This window comes from Protopterus annectens, chromosome 9.part0 (assembly GCF_019279795.1).
Source record: "Protopterus annectens isolate FY-2018-M chromosome 9.part0, PAN1.0, whole genome shotgun sequence".
Classification (NCBI taxonomy): Eukaryota; Metazoa; Chordata; order Ceratodontiformes; family Protopteridae; genus Protopterus; species Protopterus annectens.
This window is the reverse complement of record NC_056743.1, coordinates 881875872-881902688: the sequence shown is the minus strand read 5'-3', so window position 1 is coordinate 881902688 and position 26817 is coordinate 881875872. Positions and strand designations below refer to the sequence as shown.

Here is a 26817-nt window from a genome sequence, read left to right as displayed (position 1 = left end):
CTTATAAATGTAAACAAAATTATAACTATGGTAGGGCAAAGGGAAGCAGCGTTCCTTGACATAAGCTGTTATGGGGCATGACTACTACTGTAAAAGAGTTATTGACTAAGCCCTACAAGTGGTGTGATCGCCTGATCATTGCTGTTGACAACAAATGCTGGTAATCATTTAAGCAACAAGCCATTATTTACATGGAGGCTGTTTAAATGATTTAAAACACTAACAGTTTAATGTCTCCAAGTCGTTTGGGCTTCTAATACTATGACAGGAATGGACCCCATTATTAAGTCAAAGTATGATTAAAGTTCTTGAAATTAGTATTGTTTCAGTCTTTGATGTTACCCAAAAGTGCTCTTCGCAGCACCCGCACTTTGCCCAGAACTGACTCTGTCTGCAGTTCATACAGAGTTACACGTATCATCGTAGTATATCTAAATACGACTGTACATTCTTTTTTATGAGTACCACTGTTTCTTCTATTAATGGAACAGTATGGGTATCCTTCTTACACACTGCCCTCATTTCTGCCTGCAAATCCTATTATTTTATCTGTTTGTGTCTCTCTGTACAGAAGACAATGTAATCACTGGAGATAGCAATTTCAATGTTCAATGTTACTTTTGTCTTCTTTTCATGGACTAGTATATCTGATTTTCTAGCATCTGTTTTTTGAACTGTTGATAATGGGTAATCCCATGTGATAGAAACTTCATCGTTTTCTATAATGCTTTGTGGTTCATGTTTTCAGTGCTTCTCAGCTACTTCAGAATTGTAATGTTTGCAGAATTCCCAATGCAACAGTCTTGCCACATTATTATGCCTTTCAATATACAGGCCTTCTGCCCTTACTGTATCACACCCAGCAACAAGATATGTGGCTGTTTCCAATTCTGTTTTAAAAAACCTGCATTTGTCCATTTCTCTGACATTTTCAATGGACTTTATAAACCAATGTGTACTCAGTCCACTATCCTGGGGTGGTCTGTCTTTTGGTTTACATTTACCTCTCCTTAAACATTCTTGCATCATATCCTGATCGACATGAGGTTGTTCCAGGAGTTTTCTATACTTGCAACTATATTTATGCCTTTTCCACATTTCTTGCCCTCTCATCTGATCCTTTACCTTATATTCTTTCTTTTGCTTTGTGGCACATTCAGTTGCTTCCTGATTTTTGTCTACTTATGGTTTGATTTCCATTCCCACTTGACATTGATAAGCTTCTGCTAAACTAAGCAGTGAAGTCATCTTAGACTTGTTCTCCACATGTTTTAAAACTTTCACTATGTTTGTATCTTGTGAGGTTAGCAGATATGTAAGCAGTCCTATGATTGCAGATCTATACATGTAATCAATTTACATGAGGACCCTACCTCCTTCAGAATGGGGAATATATTATTATGGTATAAACTAATTTTTATAAATCATTCGATAAGCATGAAGCACTTTTCTTATTTTCCTGTCAAACTGATACAATACCTTTTTGTGCCAGTCAATCACCCCACAACTGTAAGTTAGAACAGTAAGAACAAATTGGTTTATAGCTTGGACTTTATTCCTAGTTGTCAGGGCTGTTTTCAGTATTCATTTTTGTCCTCTAAAACATTACTTATTAAATTTTGTTTGCGTTTGTTCATATTTTATTGTTGATCTTTCATCAGTTCCCATTCCCAAATATGTATACACTCCCTCCTACTCAAGTTCATTTATATCACATTCTTGTCCCAAATTGATATTTTCTTGGTGCTGCAGCTTTCCTGTTTTAAAGGTTGTTTTTGCACATTTATCAAGACCAAATGACATTCTTATATTATCTGAAAAAGTTTTTATCATTTACAGTTGTGCTTTCAGTTCATCTGATGAACTATACAGTTTTAAAACACCCACAAAAGGAAGCTGAGAAGTCTATACACTTTATTCTTTTCTGGGAGCCAAATTGTAACCATGACCTAATCTGTTAAGTAGGCAGCTTAATGTGTTAAGGGTAAGATAAAAGAGCAGCGCTGACAGAGTCACCCTGGAATATCCTCCTTTGAATTTAATCCCTGGGATAATAATTTGTCCATTATCATGGCTTAGCTGCAGAGTGGTCTGCCACTGTTTCATGATCACTGTAATGTAATTGATCAGTGTAGGGTGTATCGTATACATCTGTAAGCACTCCTTTATCCTGAATGTGAGATGCTGTCAAATGCTTTTTTGTAGTCTATCCATGCCATAGTTAGATTCTTCACCTTTTTACAATTTTCCATTATGAAACAGCAAATGGTCCTCTGTTCCATATGACTTTCTTTTATTACTCTTTTGTTCTATTGCCATCATTGAGATATTTTATTTATTTATTTATTTGCTTACCGGAAAGGTCCACTGGGTCAACAGGTACACATTTTCAGTGAAGGCCCGAGGAGAAAAGCTCCACAGTGATTTAAAAATACATGCATTTCAATAACAAGACATGAACAACAATGGTTTTGCACAATGCAGACATCTGAATAGCAGACATCAACAACAATATCATACTACAACATCAGGTTTCACAGTATAAATAATAGGATACTACAATATCAGGTTTCATGGTATCCAGATTCTAAGTTTTTTCTAAGGATGGAGTAGTAGTTGAGAGATCAAGTCAGGTTATAGGTGGGGAGGAGCTAGCACATGAGCATAGCCACTGGGAGGTGAGATGTTGTTTCAAGGCCTTTTTGAAGAAAGAAGCATTACTAATGGTTCTGAGGTGAGGTGGGAGAGAGTTCCACAGTCTAGCAGTGGAAATGGAGTGGAGCGTTTGACCAGCAGAGAGGTTAGGTTTGGCCACTTGTACAAGCATTTGATTTTCAGAGCAGAGAGGTCTGCTAGGAAGGTAAACAGTGAGCAGAGAGGAGAGGGAAGGGCAGCTGGAGGGAGTGAATATTAGTTTGTGGGCAGTTGTTAGTTGTATGTATGTAAGATGCTGGGGAAGTTCCAGCCAGTTTAGTTGCCAAAGAGAAGTACAGTGATGGGAGGAATGTCATCCATTAGTGATGAACTTAGTGATTTTGTTATAGCATGAGTCTAGTTTGGATTTAAGACTGGCCTGTATGTTGGTAAAGAGAGGAACACCATAAAGAAGTGCTGGTAGCAGGAAGTAGGAGGCAGTGGATAGTTTTGAGGACTGATTTAGGAAGGTTTTGTAACGGTATAGCATGCCTAGTTTCTGGTGCGCTTTTTTTAATGCTGTTTTGTATATGCAAGCTGAAAGTTAGGTGTTTGTCTATAGTGACACCTAGAAGCTTAGTATGTGTGACTACCTCAATAGTGGTGTTATCTTGGGAGAGAATAGGGAAAGAGTCTTTGTTTATAGTAGTGGACTTCTTAGGGGTGAATAGCATTAGCTTGGCTTTTTTGAGGTTTAAGGCCAGGTGGTTGTTAGCCATCCATGTTTTGGTGCAGCTGAGAGCTGACTGGGTAAGTTTCAGGAGTTCAGGTGGAGAATTGGCAGTGCAGATGATAGTGGAATCATCTGCATATTGGACGACTGTGCCTTGAGTGAGAAAAGAGTGGAAGTCATTAATAAAAATGGTGAATAGCAGAGGTCTTAAGATGGATCCTTGGGATACCCCAGTAGTGGTGTTGAGGAAAGGAGAAAAAGAGTGTAGCCATTTAGTAGCTTGTTGCTTGTCTGTGAGATAGTTGGAGAACCAGTGTAGGGTGGTAGGAGAGATTCCTAAGTTGGATAGTTTTATAAGAAGAAGAGGGTGATAGATAGTATCAAAGGCTTTGGAGAGGTCGAGAAATAGAGAGGAGACAAGTTTTCCAGTGTCTTGCACTTGGTTGACATAGTCACAGAAGGATAGAAGAGCTGTAGTATTATTATGTCCAGGTCAAAAAACATGTTGGCTTACTGTTAGTAGATTATTGCTGAGTAGAAAGTTTTGGGGTTAGCTCTGTATACATTTTTCCAGGAGTTTTGAGATGGGAGAAAGAATGGCGAAGGGTCGAAAGTTGGAGATGTCTGTATTGTTACTGCCCTTGTGCAGTGGGAGAATGTAAGCTTTTTTCCAAATGGTGGGAACATAGGACTCTGTAATGGACCTATTAAGAAGTAGACTGACAGGGTAGGCAATGGAGTTTGCGGCTGTTTGAAGGAATTCTGGAGGCAGGTCATCAGGGGCAGTGGTACAAGGCTTTAGTTTGAGTAGTAGTTTCTTTACAGTGGCAGTAGAGATATGTGCTAGAGAGAAGTTATGAGTGGGGAATGGAGGTATTTGTGGGGGAGGGTTTGATGGTTTAGAGAGGTTCTGAGGAAAGCTGGTGGTAAGATTGGCTATGATATCTATGAAATATGTGTTGAAGAGTGTGGCTATTTCAGTGGGGGGGGGTCTGGGTTAGGTCAGGGGTTATTGTTTAACCCAAGAGAGAATAGCTTGTTGATTGAGCTCCAGAAGTGTTTTGGGTTTTGTGTTGGTTTTGTAGATTATGGCAGTAGTCTTTTTTATCTTTAATAACTAGGCGCTTTACTTGGTTGTGAAGATGTTTGGAGGTTTTAAGGTCAGAAGGATTTTTGTGCTTTTACCAAAGCTTCCAGGCTTTGTATCTAGAGGCCATGTTCAGTTTAGTTGCTCTTGTGAGCCATGGGGTGTGCCTGGCTTTTACTCATTTTAGCTGGAGGGGAGTGAGGTTGTTTAAGATATTAAGGAAAGCAGAGTTGAAAAATTCAACTGCTTCATCAAGAGGGAGTATTTTTAAGGGATCCCAGTTAATGCTGTCTAAACAGTTGTTGAAAGCAGAGGGGCAAAAATTTGATAGGTCTCTGGTATTTCTGTACTGATGTCTGTTTACTGGGGAAGTGGTTTTAAGTATTATATAGGCAGGTAAGTGGTCGCTGATACTGTTAGGGAGAGTTCCTGTACTGGATATTTTATTGGGTTCAGAGACCATAATCCAGTCTAAGATTGTACCACAACTGTCGTTTTCATTAGGTCTGGTAATGCCAGTAATTAGCTAACTGTAGTTATATAGGATGATGCTTGTTGAGGAGTGTTGCTGGGAGACATCTAGCCAATTAATATTAACATCGCCAAGGATTATAGTTTCTATGGTTATGTTGCTTGATGTCCAAGCTAAGATATCCTCTAGTATGGGAATATTGTTGCCAGGGGGAATGTTGAGGATGATGATATTTTTCCTGTCATTAATTTTTAGGAAGGTTATTAGGATTTCCGCTGTGGATAAATTGGGTATGGTAGAGTTATATGGGACTGTATTAAAGGTTTTGGGGTAGATCAGTGCTACTCCTCCACTTTTTGTGGCCTATCTGAGCGGAGGCAAGCGAAGCCAGGAGGAAGGAATTCTGAGCTTTTAATATATGGTTTTAGCCATGTTTCTGTGGTGCCAATAAGGTCGGGCTTGTTATGTGTTATCCAGGCATGGAAGTTGGGGATTTTGTTTTGAATACTTTGTAGGTTAATTGTAGTTAGGTTTAGGGCTTTGTATGGGGCTATGTAGCTTGAGAGATGAGGAGAGGGGACCTGGATTGAGATGGATATCTCCATTTAAGGATAGTGTAGGATGTTTATGTAGGATACTAGTGGGTTTTTCTTTCTTTTTTATGTTATAGTGGAGGTATGTGGTATGGTTTATAGTAGTATTGTCATTTATGGTAAGGAGTTTTAGTTTAAAGGTGAGAATATTTTGTGGTGTGTATAGGCAACAAGAAATGTTGGAGAAGGTGCTGAGAGGAATGGTTTCACTGGAGGTTCTGGATGTGGGTTTGTGGTAGATAGCAATTTGTAATGGGATAAGCTATAGTAAAAGGCTTAGGGGTAATAGGAGAATGAAGGGCGTTAGTTTAATTATAAGTGGCATTTTATTAATGAAGGATGGTGATTGGTTGGCAGTTAATGGGGGTGGAGTTAAGGTGAGAATAAATGTAACTGAAATGGGGGTGTCTGGAAATGGGGGTGGGGTAGGGAAGGGGAGTGAAGAGACCTCGAGCGTAGTGATGGTGAACAGAGCAGGCTGAACCCACCTCAGACACAGCACCAGCAAGAAACGATCTGCAACAGGTAAGAACCAACTACCATTGTTGTAGTCTGCAGGAAGCTATGTCTGAGAAAGGCCAGCTGGCTGAAAATGCCTGAGCTACTGAATTATAGCTTGGAAGTATGCAGCCTAAGCACTGCCGATATTTAGTCCCTTAAGCGGAATTAGGCAAACAAACAGAGACATAGGTTACTGGGCTGGGAAATTGGGAAGCCCAATTAGTCTTAGGGAGCAAGAACAAATTTATCCCTGTAATGGCTATCATTCTGGCACTGTGAACACCAAGTACTAGCTACAGAAAATCTTGCTATTAAGCTTGGGTAAAATAAAGTAAAATAAAACACCTACAGTTTAAATTAAACAGAAGAGCACATGCAGGATGACTGATGGATGTCCGTGCTCTGTAAAGATTCTACGATTATCAGACAATCCCTTAGTGCAATTGCAAGTAGGAGAAGGACACGGAGTGGACTTTAGAGAACTTTTGTATGCATTGCTACACAAGAAACTGACACCCAGGAATGTCTAAGGGATCCACAGTGCCAGTATGTAAAGTCCCATTTGGTTCCATCAGTCCAGTGAAACTTGTGACTAAATCTGTTTTGCTTGCCTCCAATCCAGACTTCCTGCTCATTGGCAGTTAACTCTCATACCATATCAAGAATGGCTGCATTTACTCTGTGGGTGTGAATAGATACCAAATGACCTCCATTGTGTAGTGTTTTGTAATGTTTCTCAGCTGCTTCTAAGGTCTTTGGATCTTTATAAAAAGTGTAAGTGGCCCACTCAAGTTTAATGGAGAAAGAGCCTGTTTCATTCAATGCCACCATTTTCTTAAGGAATTTAGGTCTCTGCTGCTGTATGCCAGAGATCTCAGATGCAACAGCCTTCTCTCCATTTTCAGAATCCAACTCACTTGTCCAACCTTCCCTTATGACTGTGAGTTCCACAACTGAGTGGAATTCTGTGGAGTGGAGTTTTCTTCTAAATGACTATAAGCTCTATCAGCATCAATTGCAGTATATAGTTTAGACGTCAGAAGGTAAGTTATTGGTCTCTAGTTTTTAGGCTAGCTTGTCAGTTCACTCTTAATGAGGAGATGATAACCAGGTTGGTGTCTGTTTGGGATGCACATATAGATAGTTCTTACTACTTAGGGTTACATCTTCATGTAAAGATGTTAATACTTTTATCCAGAACTTAGGTACCGCATCTGGGCCTGGGGTTTTCCATTTAGTAGCTTTTCTTAATTCTGTTTCAGTTTCTCTGGCTATTACTTCACTCAATTTCATGTAATACCTTTGAACTTCTTACTGTTTCTTTTACTTCTTCTATCCATTGAGCATCTTTGTTATGTTCCACAGGGTCTTCATAGATATTTCTCAAAAATATGTCTATTTATTCATTTTTTGGTGGTATTTCTAGTCCTTTTGCCTTGTCTCCCAGATCTTTGTAAATTTTTTTATGTCATCAATGAAATTCTTATTTTGTACTTTCCTTTATATTGATCTGCATATCTTCTCATTTTTTCTGACCATGTTTTTTTTGTTAAACTGTTCTGTCTTCTGTACTCATGTCTTAATTGCTTTATAGTTTTCTCGATTCAATACTTCCATGGTGTCATTTGATTTCTTCCTTTCCTTTCCCTTATTGCCCTGTGTTTTTGTGGTAATAATTTATCTGTTATTAATTTAACTGAATGGCAATATATCCAGTTTGCTTCTGTTATATCACATTAATTTCTGTGAGCAGTCTTGACGACTGTGTTTCTTTATTTTTATCAAACTTCTAACATTTTGGGTCTTATTGACTCTCATTATTCTGATCTTTTATCAATCTTAATATGTCTGTCCATCTCTATTACATCAAACAACTCCTCCCTTAGATCATTTTCTTCTAAACTAAGGACACATTGTTTGTTCTCTGTTTCCTGAGGACATTCTATGGAAATCCTAAATCCTTCACTTCACAGGTATCCCATAACTTCAGCTTCTATTTGTCTAATTTCTACTTTACTAATCTTCTGTTCTATGTTCCCCTTTTGTGATCTTATTTTTTGTATTGTGAAATTTTACATATATGGGTGGCTTTGCCTGTATTTCTCTTCAAATATCTTGGGAGCTGTTTTTTCTATTGATTAGTTTGGCTTTCTCCTTTGCATAAACATTGCACCATATCAGATGTCTCTTTCTTTCCCAAGCCCACATTTATTTTGTATACCTTTCAAAAATCTCTAGATCTTGTTCTTTATATTTTCGTACTTTCTCAGTCGCTTCTTTTTCCAAATTCCCCAAGGTTTCTTTGTCTATATAATATTTTTCATGAATCTGTTATATTAATGAACCACTAGAAAGACTGGTATCTCAGGGATTTCATTTAATAGGAAGTGTAGAGGAAACATTCCTCCATATCAGTGAGTGTTGAAGGACTGTCTCCCTGAAGAAACATTTTTCAGAATATTCTGTTCTTTGGAAAGTACAGCCTCTTCAACTCATGTGTTCCTTTGGGATCACACTTATATGTGTAAACAAAGTCATAGCTAGAGTAGAGCAAAGGAGCACAGTGATCCTTGGCATAAGCTGTTACTGGGCATGACTGGAACTATAGAAGAGTTGCCGATTGATCCCTGCAAGTAGTGTGATCACCTAATCATTTAATCAGCCATTATTTACATGGAAGCTGTTTAAATTATTTAAAAGACTGCCTGTGTATAGTAGTAACTGTAGAAGGAGTTAGCATAGCACTTTGCTGAAGTTTCTGTAGTAAAGATACAAAAGAGCTACTATGTAGAAAATGGCAGCTCTCTGCCTACCACAGGAAGACCTTTTTTTTTCCTCCACAACTAACCCTCAACTAACCTTGTTAGCTGGCATGGTGCCTACTGAGGAATTTCCCAGGGTTCCAACTGCCCCAGCTACAGGTCTGACTGATGACCACAAAATAGTTGCTCTCTAATCATAGAGTCCTTGTTTTTTATTGCCTTAATTGCTAAGCTGCACAACCAACATAAGCACTGTGTAAGCATAAAGATAAATCAGGATATAATCTAGGTGACATCACATTATCAATAAAGATCGCTCCCTTCCCACTTTATATTTTAGGCTTTCAAATCCCATTGCCAAACCTTTCTTTACTGGCGTATAGTTACCTTACAGCTTCCAATCATTTTTATCTGTTATATTTTGTTAAGCAGACTAGGCTTTTACTGGGCAGAGTGGCCCTGCATTAGTGCAGTCAATCTACTTTGTCAGATGGTTTTTACCTTGGTTGAGATGGTCTACGTAGTACAGCTTGAGAAGACTATTTTAGATTGAACATCACACTTAGAAGACACTGTTAATAGATAAGCCTGGGATTTCGATTTATCACAGAGAAACACCTGATGATTTCCTGAACTGCCTGGAGAGAAATAGCATCTTGTGGCCTTTAGGTAAGAAGACAAACTGAGACAAATGGGAGAGTAAGCAGGTTAGAATTAGGGGATGTTGCTAAATGGAGAAAGGTTATTATTAGGACAGCAGTTGGGTACAGTAGAAATGTTGAGCGCAAGTAATTTTGTACAAATATGTCACAAGTGATAATTCAATAAAGGGGTTTGGAAAAAAAATAAAAAAGAAAGCTTACAGGGGACAGCCTGCTGCAACAGAAATTTACACACGCTACTTCCTGAGGCCAACAGATAAATGTTAGAGAAACTAGCTTGCTATTCACTAGGTAAACCTGATGGAAGATAGCCTTAGGTTTCAAGCAAGACTGTTTCTACTCTGCTTCCATTCTCTTACTATGACTTTCCCACTTTCCAAACCAAAGAATCTAAAATCCACCCTCCCAAAAAAGTGTGGCAGTATACCCCCCCAAAAAAAAAACATATGTGGGCAGTATAAACACATTGTCGATTGCTGCAACACCGGCTGAGAATTAGGTTATGTAGTGCAATAGCTATATTCATAATGCCACTTATATCAGTATGGATACTGGCTTTAGGTAACATAGTCTAAGCTGCTCCAAAATCTCAATTTTCAACAAGGATCTGTTCCTGACTGGCTGAAAACTGTCACCACTTTCAGCTTTTGAATTTTTAGGATTCTGGTTTCTAGCAGTTTAGTGGTAGTAGGGTGCAGAAGTACCATACTGCAACTTCTGTAGCTATGTGAGGAAAGGAACACAATAAATTGCCTGTATAACTCCTGTCCTCACAAACATAAATCTGACCATGTGTGTTAATATACAATCAGCATTAGCTGCACAAAACAAAGATTTGCTGAAAATGGATGTAACTGGCCAAGTGAACTGGTTCCTAACCAGGCAGCAATAAATAAGCTAATTAAAGTCAAAACCATGCTGGTTGGAACTCTGTGGACTAAACAGTGCCTCAAAAATGGTGTATCCCACATTGCAATCTCAATCCATTTAAGCCTTCTTTTACTTCAGACACATATGGATTTTCTGGACCTTCATCTTTCCTTAAAATGTAATATTTCAGTATTAAAGTACAAGATCAGTGCTCAGCTCATCTTTCTCAAAAAAAAATCTCTGTCTTTCTCACTACAGAAGTAATAATGTCAGTTTGAAAGGAGTTCCCACTCCTACAGACTGACTGCTCTCCCTTGTTTATTTGTCAAACAAAAGTAGCTACAGCTCAAAATTTTAGTAAATAAAATGTGCAGATTTGGCCTTTATTCATCATACTGCAAATTCTGATGAAGTCCCCCATGACAGGGATGAAAGCACTTAATTAATTTGTTAATTTGTAGAATAAATTACTGTTCCCGCTGTTCTTCCATTGGTTCATATTTTTATGTTACTTGGTTGTTGAGATATTTAGAAAAATGTGAAAATTATATCTATATAAATTAATATCATAAAGACAACAGTTAATATCTATTTACCTGCACTAAACAGAGGTCAAGTATTAATGCAGTTGAGTTTGGTATTGTGTAAGCTTTAAGATGAAATCTTTTAAAACTTTGTACATAGCACAGTTTGGGAATCATTGATGCAAATATGAACACGCAATATTTGATGCCTACAGGCATCAGTAGGAGTTAACTGCAGATGCATCTAGAGGGGTCATTTGGATGTAATAAGTTAAGTTTGGAATTCCACTACTTTCACACTCAGACAAACTTCTTTTTCTTTCGGCTTTTTCCCGGTTAAGGGTCACCACAGCGGATCACCTGTCTGCTCATGACTGGCAGTGGAGTTTTACGGTGCTGAGTTGCCAGCTTGGCACCCAACCTTCCATGGAAGGCACACACATGCACGTACTCATGCCTAGAGCCAATTTAGAGTGTCCAATCCACATACAGCATGCCTTTTGGATGTGGGATAAAATTGGAGTAGCCAGAGGAAACTCACGCAATCACAGGGAGGACATGCAGACTCCAAAAAGAAGGCACCCCAGCCGAGGATCAAACTGAATAACCTCTTGCTGTGAGGTGGCAACGATAACCGCTGTACCACCATGGCTGCCCCCACACTCAGACAAACTAACAACCTGAAATCCTTCAAGCTACTATTGAAACAACACCTAAAGGTCTCATTGCTTTGATCATGCACCACACTTGGCTAATAATCCAAAACTGTCCTTATCTCCTTTATCCCATCCTGCTTTAAAATGATGATTTGGCCAGTAATCTTCTGTCTTATTCTGTACTATTACATCTTCTTGACCACAAACACTGTACCATGCTCTCCACAACCTTACCATGTTATGAAAGTTTACCACTGTTCTACAACTATACTATGAATCTAAACTTTGTTAGTCTAAACAGGCACTCCAATTTCCTTTTGAAGAATTTTTCATATCACTGTATTGCCTGTATCATGATTATCTTTGCAAGCTGACTGTTCATAGGCATCTTTTCAATGTTTTTGTTTTCTCATTATTGTATGCTTACTCAATCATTGTTTTTCTCATTACTGTATGCTCAAATGATTCATTACACTATGCACATATAATACTTTCTATCTGTAGCTTGTGGAGGTTTTCTCTGTGGGCCTCCTCTGAAAAGGGGGAATTCCACCCAGTCAGATTTTTCCAGTCAGCAAAGTTGCTCAATTTTTGCTATACTTGGCTTATCATTTTGTTTTCATTTCTTGATTTTAAAGAATTTCAGTTTCAGGATAAAATGAAACACTGCACCATCCTAACAGGATTAAAATGTATAGTTGCTCATTCGGAATCTATAGTTTGGATATTCCCGTGTATTCTTTACTGGATTTTAATTTCAAGTATTGTTTCCTTCCATATATGTAACCTGCGTAAGTATTACCAGATTATGTGCACCATTTTCTTCTGCAATACATAAGTTATTACATTTGGCACTATGTTAGACTGCAAGTATGTAAATTGCCATTACATTAGTTTATTGCAATTGTGGTATAATTATGCTAGTGACCCAAACTGTGGCAGAAGGAGAGCCATGCAGGATAAGGCCATTTAGCAGGATAATGGGCAAATAAATAAATAACTAGAATTATTTAGGATTTTTTCTTCACTTCCTTGTCCAAGGACTTATAACATTGAGCAACTTTTGATCTACATGCATCTATCGTATACGTCATGAAAATTTGTGAGCTTAACGTTCAGTTTCATACAAATGGCTCCTGGCAGGTTACAACTGGCTCAATAACAGTCCCCTTGAAAGAGACACCAGGTTGACTGGCCCAGACTTAAAGCCAAATAAGACAAATATAATAATGTTACCCTGTACTTCAGTCCCGGTAGATGGGACCATACCTCTCAACAGTCCAGATTTTTGCAGAGTGTCCAGTTTTTTGCCTTATATTTTTGGTCTGTTCCTGATACAATATGTGGTTTTCTGGCAAATCACAAAGGACCGAAGTCACTAAGTAACATACATTTGAGTTTCAGACTTTTTATCCTTCAGAAAATGCATGCTAACACAAATCCTGTTATTCTAGCAACTTTCTAAGTATAAAAGAGCAATATTTAAAATCTGTCCCTATTATGAGCATCTGTCCCCCCATTATTTTAGGCTTTGTTGAGATTTCTTGCATTAAGTGGTTTAGAGGTACAGATTGGATGGATATCTATATGTCAGTCTGTAGCTGGAGGGATTACGTTTGCATAGGATGAACATACAAAAAAGTAAAGGAACTATTCTCACTTGTGACCTGTCTTCCCCTGACAGGTCTCTAGGATAGTAAAATCAACTTATTGTTGTCCCGTTCAATTCTCAGCTAGAGCGTCTTCTGTGTGGAGGCATACGTGAATGGGGCGTGCCTTCGTTGAAGGTTGTGCGTCAGGGCTGGTAACCCGGTACGTAAAAATCCACTACCAATCATTAGCGGACCGGAGTTCCGCTGTGGCGACCCCTAACCGGGAAAAGCCGAAAGATACAAACAAAGATAGTCTTTGTAGTGTTTCCCAGATTAAGCATTTGCTCCCAACTGAGAACTTAACAGTCTTAATTCACACACTTGTGAATCTGAATCTTCATTATTGCAATATCTGTTATCCAGAGTTTTCTGAGTGATATGTATGTTTCCTTCAATTATTGCGGAATTCAGTGGCTCATGCTATCTTTATAATGGCTACCTATGAAATGGTGCCGCTCGGTTTGATTTCTCCAAGTGGTCGGGGTTTCTAATACCATGACATCCAACACAACTTCATTCCTACCGCTCCTCTGCCTGGAAATGTAATTGCATTCTTCCAACACAGTTCACCCCATCCAACCCTCTATAGCTAAGCTTCATTTCATCTACCTTATACTAACTTTCTTAATAGGAACAAATAATACTCCAATAATCTACCTACTCTAAATTGCAACTTCTAAATCTCAAAATTCTACTTGTTCCAATAGGTTTTATAAACATGGCTTCAAACTTAATAATGTCAAACTACAATTAATTATCCTAGCAATATTGTAAATATTTTTTCTCTTGATTTGTAAATATGCTTTTATTTGTATTTTACACCTGTTATGTTTCTTCTGTATTACTACTTGTATTTTGTATCCTTATTGTATTTTGTATAATTTGGAGCTTTTCTCCCCGAGCCTCCACTAGAAACGGGCTCCTTGGGTCCAGTGGACTTCGCCGGTCATCAAACTGGAAATAAATAAATAAAATAATGACATAAATGGACCCCATTCCAAAGTCAAAGTATGTTTAAAGTTCATGAAAAATAGTATTGTTTCAATCTTTGATGTTAGCAAAAAGTGTTCTTTTCAGCCCCGACAATTTGCCCAGAATTGCTACCTTCTGTAATTCATATGGGGTTACAAGTATTGCTAGCAAATCTAAGTACAACTGTAAATCATTTTCGTTTTAGACCCATTTCTCCTACTACTATTGGAATTGTCTGGATATTTTTCTTCCACATTGCTCTTGTAAACATTTGCTCCTGCAAATCCTGATATTTTAGGACTTTGTGTCTCTCTCTGTATAAGTCAATGTAATCACTGGGTATATCAGTTTCAATGATCAAAGCTGGCTTTTTTCTTTTCTTAATGGACTATTATATCTAGTTTTCTAGTAACTATTTTTGAACTGTTGGTAATGGGTGATCCCATGTGATATAAACTTCGTCATTCTGTATAATGCTTTGTGGCTCATGTTTCCAATGCTTCTCAGCTACTTCAATACTGCAATGTTTGCATAATCCCCAAAGCAACAGTCTTGCCACATTATTGTGCCTTTCAATATACAGAACCTCTGCTCTGAGTGCATCACACCCAATTACAAGATGTGCAACTGTTTCCAGTACTTTTTTACAGCACCTGCATTTGTCTGTTTCTCCTACCTTTTTGATGGATTTTGTAAACCAACATGTATGTAGTCTACTATCCTGAGAAGACATTATTAACCATTCATCTTTTGGGTTAAGTTTACCTCCCCTTAACCATTCCTCTATCAAATTTTGGTCAGCATGAGGATGTTTCAGGAGATCTCTGTACTTGCCACTATATTTATGACTTTTCTTCATTTCTTGCATTCTCATCTGATCCTTCTCCATATATTCTTTCTTTTGTTTTTTGGTACATTCAGTTGCTGCCTGATTTTTGCCTGTTTTTGGTTTGATTCCCATTCTTACTAAAATAAGCAAAGATATCATCTTAGACTTCTTCTCCTCATAGGTTCATAGGTTTATAGGTTGGTACTAGGCTATGGCCTTAGGGCCTATACAAGCCTAGCCCTAACAATTCCTTGGCTATTTCTTCCCACAGTAATTACTTTCCTGGACCTCTGTCTAGCACGGTGACTGACGTGATCCCCAGGGTGAATTTCCTATCTCCCATCTAATCATCACGGTTCCTTTTGAAGAGGGCCAAAGAGGGACTCTGCCTGACATGTATGGGCAGTCTATTCCAGAGTCTGGGGAGTCTCTGGATCAGGAACCTATCCCTCCAGCATGTTTTGTTCATTGTGATGACAAGGTTGAGATCCCTGGAGCGTGTGGCTCTGAGGGATTGGAATTTCTTTAAGTGTAGCATGTCCAACAGCTCTGGGTTTGACATGGCCTTGTATGTTAAGCAGAGATCACCTCTGAGTAGACGGTATGTGACCGAGTATAGCTGGAGTTTTTTTAGATGGTCAGCATAGGGCAACTGCTTTAGGCCTGTAATTCTTTTAGTGAGGTATTTCTGCAGCCTTTCCAGTTGTTGCAGATGTCTTGAGAGGTACATACCAAATGGGGGCGTTGTATTCTATAATGGGTCTAATGAGAGGTGAGTACAGTGGGACAATGAGCGCCTTTTTTCTGGATGAAAAGCGCTTAGTGATGAGGTGTGCCACATAGAAGGATTTCCTGACTGTTGTGGTGATGTGGTTTTTGAAGGAGAGATCACTGTCCACCTGTGTCCCTAACTCTAAGTCTCTTATCACACTTTCAGGGTTTAGTGTACTGCCACCTATATGGTAATTCATGGGTACATGTTTTTTCCCAAAGGGGATAACTATGCATTTCTTGGCCATGGCTCTGGCATCAAGCATCTGTTTCTGTAAGGCCCTTTTGTAGAATATCCACATAATTTGGGGATTCAGTAATGGCTCCCAGTTTGCAGTCATATGCGATCTTTGTTAGCCAGAGTCCTTTAGTGTTTCCCTGTACTTCAGAGAAGTAGCTGCCAAACAGGAGCGGTCCCAGGACTAAACCCTGAGGTACTCCACTTGTCACTTGTCTGAAGCTGGATTTGGAGTCGGCTACTTTTACAGTGTGGGTTCTGTCAGTAAGCCAGTTAGCAACCCATCGAGTGACATAGGGATTAATACCCAGCTTAGTAAGTTCATCTATGATTCCAGAGTGGGGGATGGTGTTGAAGGTCTTGGCGTGGTCCAGATAGGCTGTGTGGGCCACCTTACCCTCATCCACAGCTCTGGAGACTGATTCAAAGAGGTGAATCAGGTTCAGGAGACAAAGTTGGCCCTTCACAAACCCAAACTGGGTGGGGTCCAGTGTTTGAAGGTTGGCAATTTCTTTGTTTATAAGTTCCATGATAATACATTCCATGGCCTTGCAGACCAGGCTCATCAGACTGATGGGGTGGTAGTTCCCAGGATCCAAGGTGGATCCCCCCTTGTGGAGTGGGATAACTGTAACTGTGCGCCACTCAGGGTGCACAAAGCCTGAGGTGAGGCTATGATTAAACATGACACTTAGGTGAGGTGCCAGTTCATTTTGTAGTTCATGTAGTACACAGCCTGGGATGTCGTCTGGTCCCATGGATTCTGTATTCTTAGCTTTGAAGAGTGCGGTTTTTACCTGTGTCATGTTTTAAAACTTTCACTATGTTTGGATCTGATAAGGTCAGCAGATACGCATGCAATCCCATGACTGCAAATCTACACGTGTAAACAATTTTGAGGAGGTCCATACCTCCTTCAGAGCGAGGAACATATAATCTTGGTATACACTGATTTTTATATATTATTTGATAAGCATGAGGGATTTTTCATGTTTTCATGTTCAGTTGATCCAATACTTTTTGAGGACAGTTAATCACCCCAAAGCTGTAAGTTAGAACAGGAAGAGCAAAATGATTTGTACCTTGGACTGTATTCCTAGATGTCAAGACAGTTTTAATATTGATTTCAGTCTTCTAAAGCATTCTTTAATGAGATTTATTTGAATTTGCGTATTATTGATCATTCATCTTCTTCCAAATATGTATACACTCCCTCCTGCTCAAGTTCCTTTACATCACATTCATGTCACAGTTCGAGCTTTTCTTGATGCTCCAGCATTCCTGTTTTAAATGCTGCTTTTGCACATTTAGCAAGGCCAAATGTCAATCTTATATCATTTGAGAAAGTTTTATCCATTTGTAGGTGTGCTTTCAACTCCTCATCTGATGAACTATGCAGTTTTAAGTCATCCACGAAAAGCAGATGAGAAATCTTTAAACTAGACTGTTTTCTGTGAGTCAGATTATAGCTATATGCTTATCTGTTAAGTAAACAGCTTTATGAGTTAAGAGTAAGATAAAACAGCAACAGGGGGGAAAAAGAAGCACGCAGGAATATCCCCAGGATAATAATTTGCTTTTCTCATGGCTCACAATGTTCATGGTCACTGTAATGTAACTGATAAATGTAGGGTGTGTCTTATACATCTTTATCCATGAATGTGTGATACTGTCAAATGCTTTTCTGTAATTAAGGTTGCCACCCGTCCCGTTGTCAGCGGGACACTCACGGGTTGAGCTGCCTCATCCTGTTGACTGCTGTGGTAAGTAGTGGGACTTGAAAAGTCCCGCTTTTCAATCACACTGAATTGCCGTGGAAAAGCCGCAATTACTTCCCACTTTTCCATGGCAATTCAGTTACGTCACCAACCCAGACCTGCAGGCAAAGCTGCTGCCTGTTAGGTCCGGGTGCTGTAATTCGTGCAGCAATTGGCTGCAATTCATGAAAGGGGTGAGAATCGGGGCAGGAAGAGCCCTGCAAAGATCGTGGCTGTAGGAGCGCTTTGTTTTAAGTGCTTCTACAGCTGCTAAAAAACAAGATTTTTTTTTCTAACGAGCCAGTCAGTCAGCCATCCATCCATTCATACAGCCATCCTTCCATTCTTCCAACCAGCTAGCCAGCCAGCCATCCTATTCATCCAGCCAGCCATCCATTCATTCAACCAGCCATCCATTCATTCATTCAACCAGCCAACCATTCATGCAGCCAACCAGTCAGCCACCCATCCATTCAGCCAGCCAGCCAGCCATTCTTCCACCAGCCAGCCAGTCATCCATGCAGCCAGCCAGTCAGCCATGCATCCCTTTCATGCAGCCAGCCAGCCATTCTTCCAGCCAGCCAGCCATCCATTCATTCAACCAGCCAGCCATCCATTCATGCAGCCAGCCATCCATTCATTCAACCAGCCAGCCATCCATTCATGCAGCCAGCCAGCCATCCATTCATGCAACCAGCCAGCCATCCATTCATGCAGCCAGCCATCCATTCATGCATCCATCCATCCATCCATCCATCCATCCATGCATCCATCCATCCAGCCATCAATCCATTCATCCAGCCAGCCATCCATCCAGTCATTCATCCATCCAGCTGCTACTCCCACCAACCAGCTAGCCACTCCAGCAACCGGCCAGCCAGTCAGCTAGCCACTCCAGCAGCAGGCCAGCTAGCCACTTCAGCAGCCAGCCAACCAGCCACTCCAGCAGCCAGCTAGTCAGCTAGCTAGCCACTCCAGCAGCCACCCGTCATACCCATAACAGCATCTCCTTCACCACTCCTGTGGTGATGTCATGGTAGAGGGTGTGGCCAGTGTCATATTGGCCACACCCGCATGTCCCACTTTGGCCCGCTGAAAAGGTGGCAACCCTGTTTGTAATCTATTCATGCCATACTTAAATTTTTCCCTTTTCTGAAAGTTTTTATTATGGCTTAATTTAGCAACAAATGATCCTTTGTTCCATATGACTTTATTTGTTCTTCTTTTGCTCTATTACCATAATTAAGTTTTTTTTCTAAATGACTATAAACTCTGTGTAAATTCCACTATATAGTTTGTATATTGCCAGAAGGCAAGTTATTGGTCTATAGTGCTTAGGATGGTTTGTAGGTTCTCTGTTAAAGAGGACTATAATTTTTCCTGTTGTTAACCAGGTTACTGTCTGTTCAGGATGTGTGTATAAGAAATTCTTACTTAGGGCTAAATCTTTGAGTAAAGATGTTAATGCTTTTTGTCATAAGTTAGCTACTGCTTCTGGGCCTGGGGTTTTCCATTTAAGAGCTTTTTTTTAATTTTATATAAATTTTTCTTTATGTTACCTCATCCCATTTCATATCTTCTATATTAGAGCTCCTTACTGTTTCTTTTAATTCTTCTATCCATTCAGAATCTTGGATTCAGCAGGGTCTTCATTAACACTTCTCCAAAATGTGTGCCTATATGTTCCTTTTTGGTGGTTGTTATGGTTCTGTTACTCTTACTACTACTGGTACTGTCTGTTTGCCTCTCAAGTAAGGATGTAGTAATTAGCTATGAAGTCTTACATACACTGCCCCCCCACACACACACACACCTTCCTGAAAAATCTGCTAATTGCCTGTCCTCTAGTTTGAAATTTCCATATTTCTGTTGAAGCACTTCTGTACAGTCTAAGGTCTAGTTTGCATGCTGTGAGGCACTGTTCTTCCTTGTTCTGTGCCTTACCTTTCAAATTTTCAACCTTGAAGGATAACAGAATGACAGATACTGATACACACAACTTAAAACATATTTATTTAATGCTTATATCTAAATTTCACTGCTTGGTCTTGCTTGTGTTTTGTTAGTTTGAGATTTAATAATTTGAATTGGTAACACAATAGTGTAACAGTTAGCCTTATTGCTTTACATTGTTTGATGTTCCAGTTTTGTTCTCAGAGATGATGCTTTCTATGCAGCCTGCATGTCTTCCCTGAGACTCCAGATATCCTGCCATGTTCTCTCGTTATCTCCATCATGGGAGTCATGTGGTAAGTTTGCTGGTGATCCTCCAAATTGACCACAGATGTATAAGTTGTGTGTGTGTGTGTGTGTGTGTGTGTGTGTGTGTGTGTGTGTGTGTGTGTGTGTGTGTGTGTGTGTGTGTGTGTGTGTGCAAGCATATGAGTTCTATGACAGAATATGTCCTGTCCAGGATTAGTTTCTCTGCCTTGCCCCCCCACCCCCCACCCCCACCCCAGTACAGGGATAGACTTCAGCTCCCCTAAGACCCCACGGTGGATTAAGCTGGTAATTGGAGAATGACTGAATGAATAAATACATGAATAAGTGTTTGTTTTAAGTTATGTAATTAATAGCTACACAGGAGCTTTATTAAACATATGACATAAAATGTATTATTAACACCATTAGGAGGTTACTTTTGTGCCTGTTTATCTCCTTACCATGTCCTTATACTATGTGGTATGCATGTCAGTAGTTTTGATTGCATTGAGGTAGAGGGTTTTATCTCTGCTCCATTGATTTTAACTTTAACCAACAGAAAACCATAGTCCTCTCCCTTTATTTTCCTCTCCTCTCATTAGTGCCTGAAAGGAGAAACAGTTTTAAGTCTATAAAAGCCTCTTTTTACTTTAAAACAGATTGCACAAACTGCAGTCATTGCTAAATGGGATAAAGTTATGGTCACTGTTCTGACAGCAGGATGCTCTCCTATTTTATTGCTCATTCCACAGACCAGGCCAATGTCCCCCGTCTCACATGACAATAAACACTGCAGGAATTATGTCCTTTCTCAAGCAGATTTTCTTCATACCCCCCAAATCATACATATTCTTGGGATTAAAAGCTCATTGAATGTAAAATGTAACAAGGAGCTGATTCTGGTTTCTGCCCATACAGCTGACTCGTCACACAACAGACAACTTTTCTAAGTAGCTGCATTGTCCACAAACACCTGAGTCATACTGACTCCATTTGTTTCTGTATCTTGTGTGGTATTCTTTCAAACAGGCAAACTGCCCCCATAAATAGCATGAATAGCTGAGTGAAGGAGTGTCTCAGTAGCTCAGTCTATTAAAAATGCCTTGCATGCAGTTATCAAGAACTGCAATAGAACAACACAAGTAGCTCAACTCTAACCTAAAACATGGATCAGCTGCAGGAGAGGGAACTAGAGCAAGCTTCTGTAAATCTTCTCTCCTGAGCAGAGGCAGTGTCATTACCGAATTACCACTCCCACCAGACAGCAGTTTTCCATTTGTACCAGTACCAGACTGTACTGCCCTGTAGTATCAAAAAAAAACTGTGTCCATTCTGTAGAAACCCTGCAGAACTGAATTATCCCTGTAGTAAATTACAGCTCTACTACCACTATCAGATTGTATTACTCTTGTAGTAAAACCATGGGATTTTGCCATGGTTTTACTGCCTGTAAAGACAGTATAAGACTGGTATTCAACCTGCAGTTTTTCTTCCAGATTGTATTAGTCCTATGAAATTACTGTAGGACCATATCTACATTGTTCTTCCTTTAGTACAAGCACACAACTATGCTGTCCCTGCAGTATTAAGATAATGCAGCATTAGTCTTACAATATCATTGCAAGACTGTAGCATTCTTGTACCAAAACGAGTTTACACTGCCCCTCTGGTTAGCATCGATATGGGACTGTGCAATCCTTCTACTATTATTACCAGTGCACTGGCATAGAACTGTGCCATCCATGTCGTATACCCACCAGTCCGTACTTGTCCTCCAGTTAATACTGACAGAGGTATGTGATACCCCAGTTGTAGAACTACCAGACCATACTACTCCTTTCATATCAATATATGACTGTGTCATGCCTGTAGTATTAATGCCAGACTACATTATTGATCTAGTACCCATTCAAAATTATACTGTCCTTGTAATATCACTACCGGACTATTTCTCTAGCACTAATGCAGGACTGTGCTATTCCTACAATCTCAATACCAGACATTACCATTCTTCTAGGACCATTTACAGGCATGTGCTTTTGTTTAGTATCACTTCCAGACTCTATTGTTATAATACCACTAAAGGAATGAATCATTCAAGCAGTACCGATATAGGATTGTGCCAGCCATGCAGTGTTACTACTAGGCTATTCCATTCTACTGCTGAAGTCTTTCTCAAATGGTCAGCTAGTTTTCCAAGAAGAGCTCTAGGCCTGCTTCAGGAGAATCCCAGGCAAGTCAGGCAATGCCGTGTATTTAAGACAGAGGTTTACAATTAGGTCACCTATTATAACCAGTTTGTTATGTGCTCAAGAAATCAATTTCAAGAAAGTTACCTCAAAAGTGAAGGTGTGTTTCTTGGAATTCATTTCAAGAAAATATAACAAACTTATGTAATGATCTTAGACCTGACTGTAATGCTTTATGATACCTGGGGAGTTTGATCTATTGCTAGTTTGAAAAAAAAAGTATGGCAGTGTGATGTGAGAAGTGTCTAACAGCTATAAAAGGTGTAACACATTTTGCACTGACATATGAATGGCAGCCAGAAGGAAAATGCACTTCTATTCAAGCAACAACTGTAAAATCTTTTAGCTGCGGCCTGTACTGAAGGAAAGGGGATCACAACCTAGGCGAGAATAGCTCCAAAGAAAATCTAGTTCTAGCAAGGGAGGAGTGTCGGATCTGATAACTACAGGTTCCAGTGTTGGTGGTGGATCTCAAAGCTTGGCAATCTTCAGAGACAAGGAAGGTGAGTGACCCAGTGGCAGCTTTTTACATTCTTTTCATCTCTCCTTATTTTTCCCCTATGCCTGTCATTATTCTTTACGGCCCTGGCTTTATCTGTGGCCCATTTTGCTGGCGGAGAGATTGCAGATAGCAGTAGAATAATGACAATGACGGGAAATAAGTTATGAATTATAATATACGCAACTTATTTACTTCAGAAAAATGTATATTAATTCACATTCTCTTATTCTGTCAATGGCTCAAATTAACACAGTCCTAATATTTTGAGTGGTTCTGAATGGTCGCTACCTGCTTATTATTTCTGATTTGGTTTAGCTAAATGTAAATCCAGACCAGAATCTGGATATCAATTGTTGTTGGTGGGCAGGACTGGTGGATGTGTGTCAAATTAAAATGTAATGCATAAATGCAGTCTGGATTTGCACACAATTAAAAAATTACTTTTTTCAGGAAACAAGTGGTGAATTGGGCTTAATAAATAATGTCAAAAATTAGAATTATAACAGACTTCTTTACTTCAGAAAATGTATATTAATTCATATTCTCTTATTATGTCAGTGACTCAAATTAACAGTACCAATATTTTAACTGTCCCTGTCTAATTACCATTTCTGGCTATGCCCCCGATTCTGATGACAAATGTTAACTGATTTGTAAGGAATGGCACAGAGGCATAATTGTTGGGTATCCTCTTGCCATTGCTGCCAATACTGGTTATTGTTGTTGCTATATGGGGCAGACAAGGATTTTGTTGGCTGTTTTATGGAGGGGACAGATATGAGTATTAGTTTATTATTATTTTTACTGACTGGATTTCAGTGAATGCTATGCTGTTTTGTGAGGAGGGGGACTAGAGGAAGAAATAGATAAGAGTTTTTAATTCATCAAGGCTGTTTTTATATTTTATTAGTTTATTATTTTTAGTGATTGGACTTTCAATGAATGCTGTTTTATGAGGGGGTGAGTTCTGAATTCATCAAGGCTGCTTTTACCTATTATTATTAGTTGAATGAATGCTATTTCCTTAAGGATTTTCTGAGAATAATTTGGTTGCAAGATCACTGTATTTTGCTTTGCTCTAATGTAAATCAGTTATTTTCCATTTGCATTGATTCCTTCCTGGATGCAAGCTGTACTGCAGGGTTTTTCCTCGGATGACTTGCTGAACAGTACTTGTGCATAATGTGGTGGATTATAGAGAGGGGAGACAGTGGATTCAGAATAAGAATGCTACAAATTTTTTTCACATGGAACTACTGATTGTGTCCAATAGTGTTTTAAAACTTCATGCAGCAAAATATGTTGTTACTCAATCATGCCTTATTGTTAATATATTAAGGAAAAGCTAACTGTGTTGTTTCTTTAAATTGCTAAAGCAACATTGTGTCTGGTTATGCACTGCATGACAATTAAATGATTTACTCTGAAAATGCTTCAAAGTTTCAGTAAAACGTCTTGTTTGGAATTGCTCCTGGTCTTGGTTATGTTTTTGTAAAAACTTGTTATCGAGGCAAAAAATGGCCAAATGTGGGTCTCACCCTTGATTCCAGATGGCCTATTTACTCCTCTGCCAGCCGTACCAATGTACAAACTGCCGCACTATCTTTATAGTCTCTGAGGGGGCTATATCATCCCTGTAGCACCATGCCAGACCCTGTTATCCCAGTAGTACTAACATACAACTGCACCAACCTATAATATCCCTGCAGGGCTGCACTGGTCTTGCCATTCTCCAACTGTACTACCCTTGTAGCATCACTGTGTGTGTCTTTCGGCTTTTCCCGGTTAGGGGTCGCCACAGCGGAACTCCGGTCCGCTAATGATTGGCAGTAGAGTTTTACATGCTGGCTTGCCGGGCCTAACGCACAACCTTCAACGAAGGAACGCCCATTCACGCATGTCGTCACACAGTAGACGCTTTAACTGAGAATCGAACGGCCAACGTCTAACTGTGAGGCGACAACATCACTAAAGGACTAAAACACTGCAGACACTGGATGAAGAAGATTAGAGAGGTCATCATGAAATCATATTGTAAGCTAGAGATCTGAGACAGAGACATAGCACACACACTCCATGTCACTCTGCTGCATCATTTTGTGGTGGCATGGGAGCTGGGAGCAGAAGCTGATACCTCTAGGTAAAGAAAACAGACAGTATGAGCAGCTTCTGGAAAAGAGAGGAAGATTAAACGCCTCTTGCATTATAGATGCATTTGAAATGTTTTCAGTTTTTGTAATGCCTCTTGTCTTCCAGTTTCATGCATTATTTTATTTTATTTATCTGATTATCAGGTAGGCCTCCCAGGCACAAATGCTTCTTATTAAAGGTGACCCAGGAGCACTGTCTGGTTAAATTATTTGGTCAGTAACAAAGTAGGCAAATAAAGACTGCCAGAATCAAACTGAAAACTAAAGAGAAAAGCTTGTTAACAGCTTGTTAATATCTCAAAGCCTTAATCCTTTACACTGAATAACCATCATGGTTACTACCTTGAATGACAGCTCACCTCTTTTTTCCACAGCTTCTGCACAAAGGCGGACAAATTTGGGAACCATTGCTTTGTCCCTTTCACACAATGCATCAAGACGGCAACCAAATACCTGATCTAAAAAAACAAATGAACAAAAAAGTTATTGAACTATTCCACTGTAAGAAATATTACGTACACTACATACTGTTAGCAGAAATTAAAGTCCAATATATTTATTAGCAAGAGTACATCAGTGGGAAGTTGGACTGACTGAGTGACTGATTCACTGATATCTTGATTTATTTGAATTTAATTCCATATCTCTCAACCTACCTTATCAAAAAATATTGAATACTACATCTCCAGATGAGGAAATCTTCAACTAGGAAGCGCACAACACAGTTAAATATAGTAACTATATATTTATAAAAATAATTTTGATGACTTAATATGTCAGTATTATTTACCATTGAGATTAGTTAAAAACTTCTTAGCAATAACTGTGTGACATATCCTTTCAGTGTGGGGCATCAGCTTTTTAAGTCTCAAAATAAAGAACATTCCTTACAATGACCTAAAGTTGAGAGGTATGTTTAACTGGGGTAGACCAACTTCAATCTCAGTCCAAGAGCATATAGAAAAAAAAACATTACTGTTCCATGCACATACAAAATATTTCTAATTGTAAAACACAGGAATTTCTGAAATGTCTTCTGCCATACACAATGTTTAAAAAGATCTGTCCCATTACACATCCGGGTGTTTGCTTCTAGAATTCCACAGGTCATTCAAGCAGAGAGAAACAGATTCATGACAATGTGCTAGTTTAAAGCTGCACACTACTGAAATGTAGTGCTTAATTTAGTCCTTTGATATGTACTAACAGACGTATGCCTATAGAAATGACATGCTTCTTCTAGAATGCTATATGTTTTGAACAAATGAATTTAACAATGCTTCATTTGCTATAGCTGAAGTGTACTGTCAGGAAGCATGTTGGAATCCTAACTAGTCATTGTTTTCCCCATCTTTCTCAGAGGTAACCATCCTTTCCTGTTGCAGATATTCCTACATTGGGCTTGGATGCTTGACTGGTAACTTGGCTAAACATCTCAAAATGTGCACCACTCTCTTTCAGTGAGGACCTGCTCTCATGGCTTGGAAAATCCTAACATGTAGGGAACAGATAGCAGTGTGTCAAGTAATCACTGTCCTATTAGCATGACAGGTAATCACTGCATAATTTATTCCCTTCACCACCTCACACCTATTCTGTGGAGGGATACAAGCAAGAAATGATCTCCTGCAAATCACTACTTGCACATGCATACTTATATTTTTACATAAACGTTATCTCATGAATAGCAGCAATACATCAATACGCAAAATTCTGTAGGACATTAGACAGACAATCCAGATAAGGAAGAACCAGTGCAAATATAAGCCAATAAACAATCAAAAGCACTGTGTAGAGGAGTTCAAAACACCGGTCAGCCCAGTAATAATCACAAAGTGTTTATTTGTAGAATAAATGAATGATAAAAGCGTTAAACGCCAACTGAAATACAGCGTTTTTCGTCTGAACTTCAGACTTCTTCAGACATCGGTTGTAACAATTAAACAATTAACCAATAAGAATATATATACAATCCCATTCAAAAGGTCCAGTAAAAACCAA

General features: G+C 39.2%; 1 protein-coding gene across 5 annotated transcripts in view; it reads right to left on the bottom strand.

Moving 5' to 3' along the window:
* Nucleotides 1–26817, bottom strand: part of ARHGAP9 (Rho GTPase activating protein 9) — a 1328608-nt gene that overhangs the window by 178089 nt on the left and 1123702 nt on the right. For all 5 annotated transcript variants that reach the window (XM_044083613.1, XM_044083614.1, XM_044083615.1 and 2 more), the window contains one exon: nucleotides 25176–25274. In XM_044083613.1, coding sequence (XP_043939548.1) covers nucleotides 25176–25274 — 99 coding nt within the window. The remainder of the gene's footprint in view (nucleotides 1–25175; nucleotides 25275–26817) is intronic.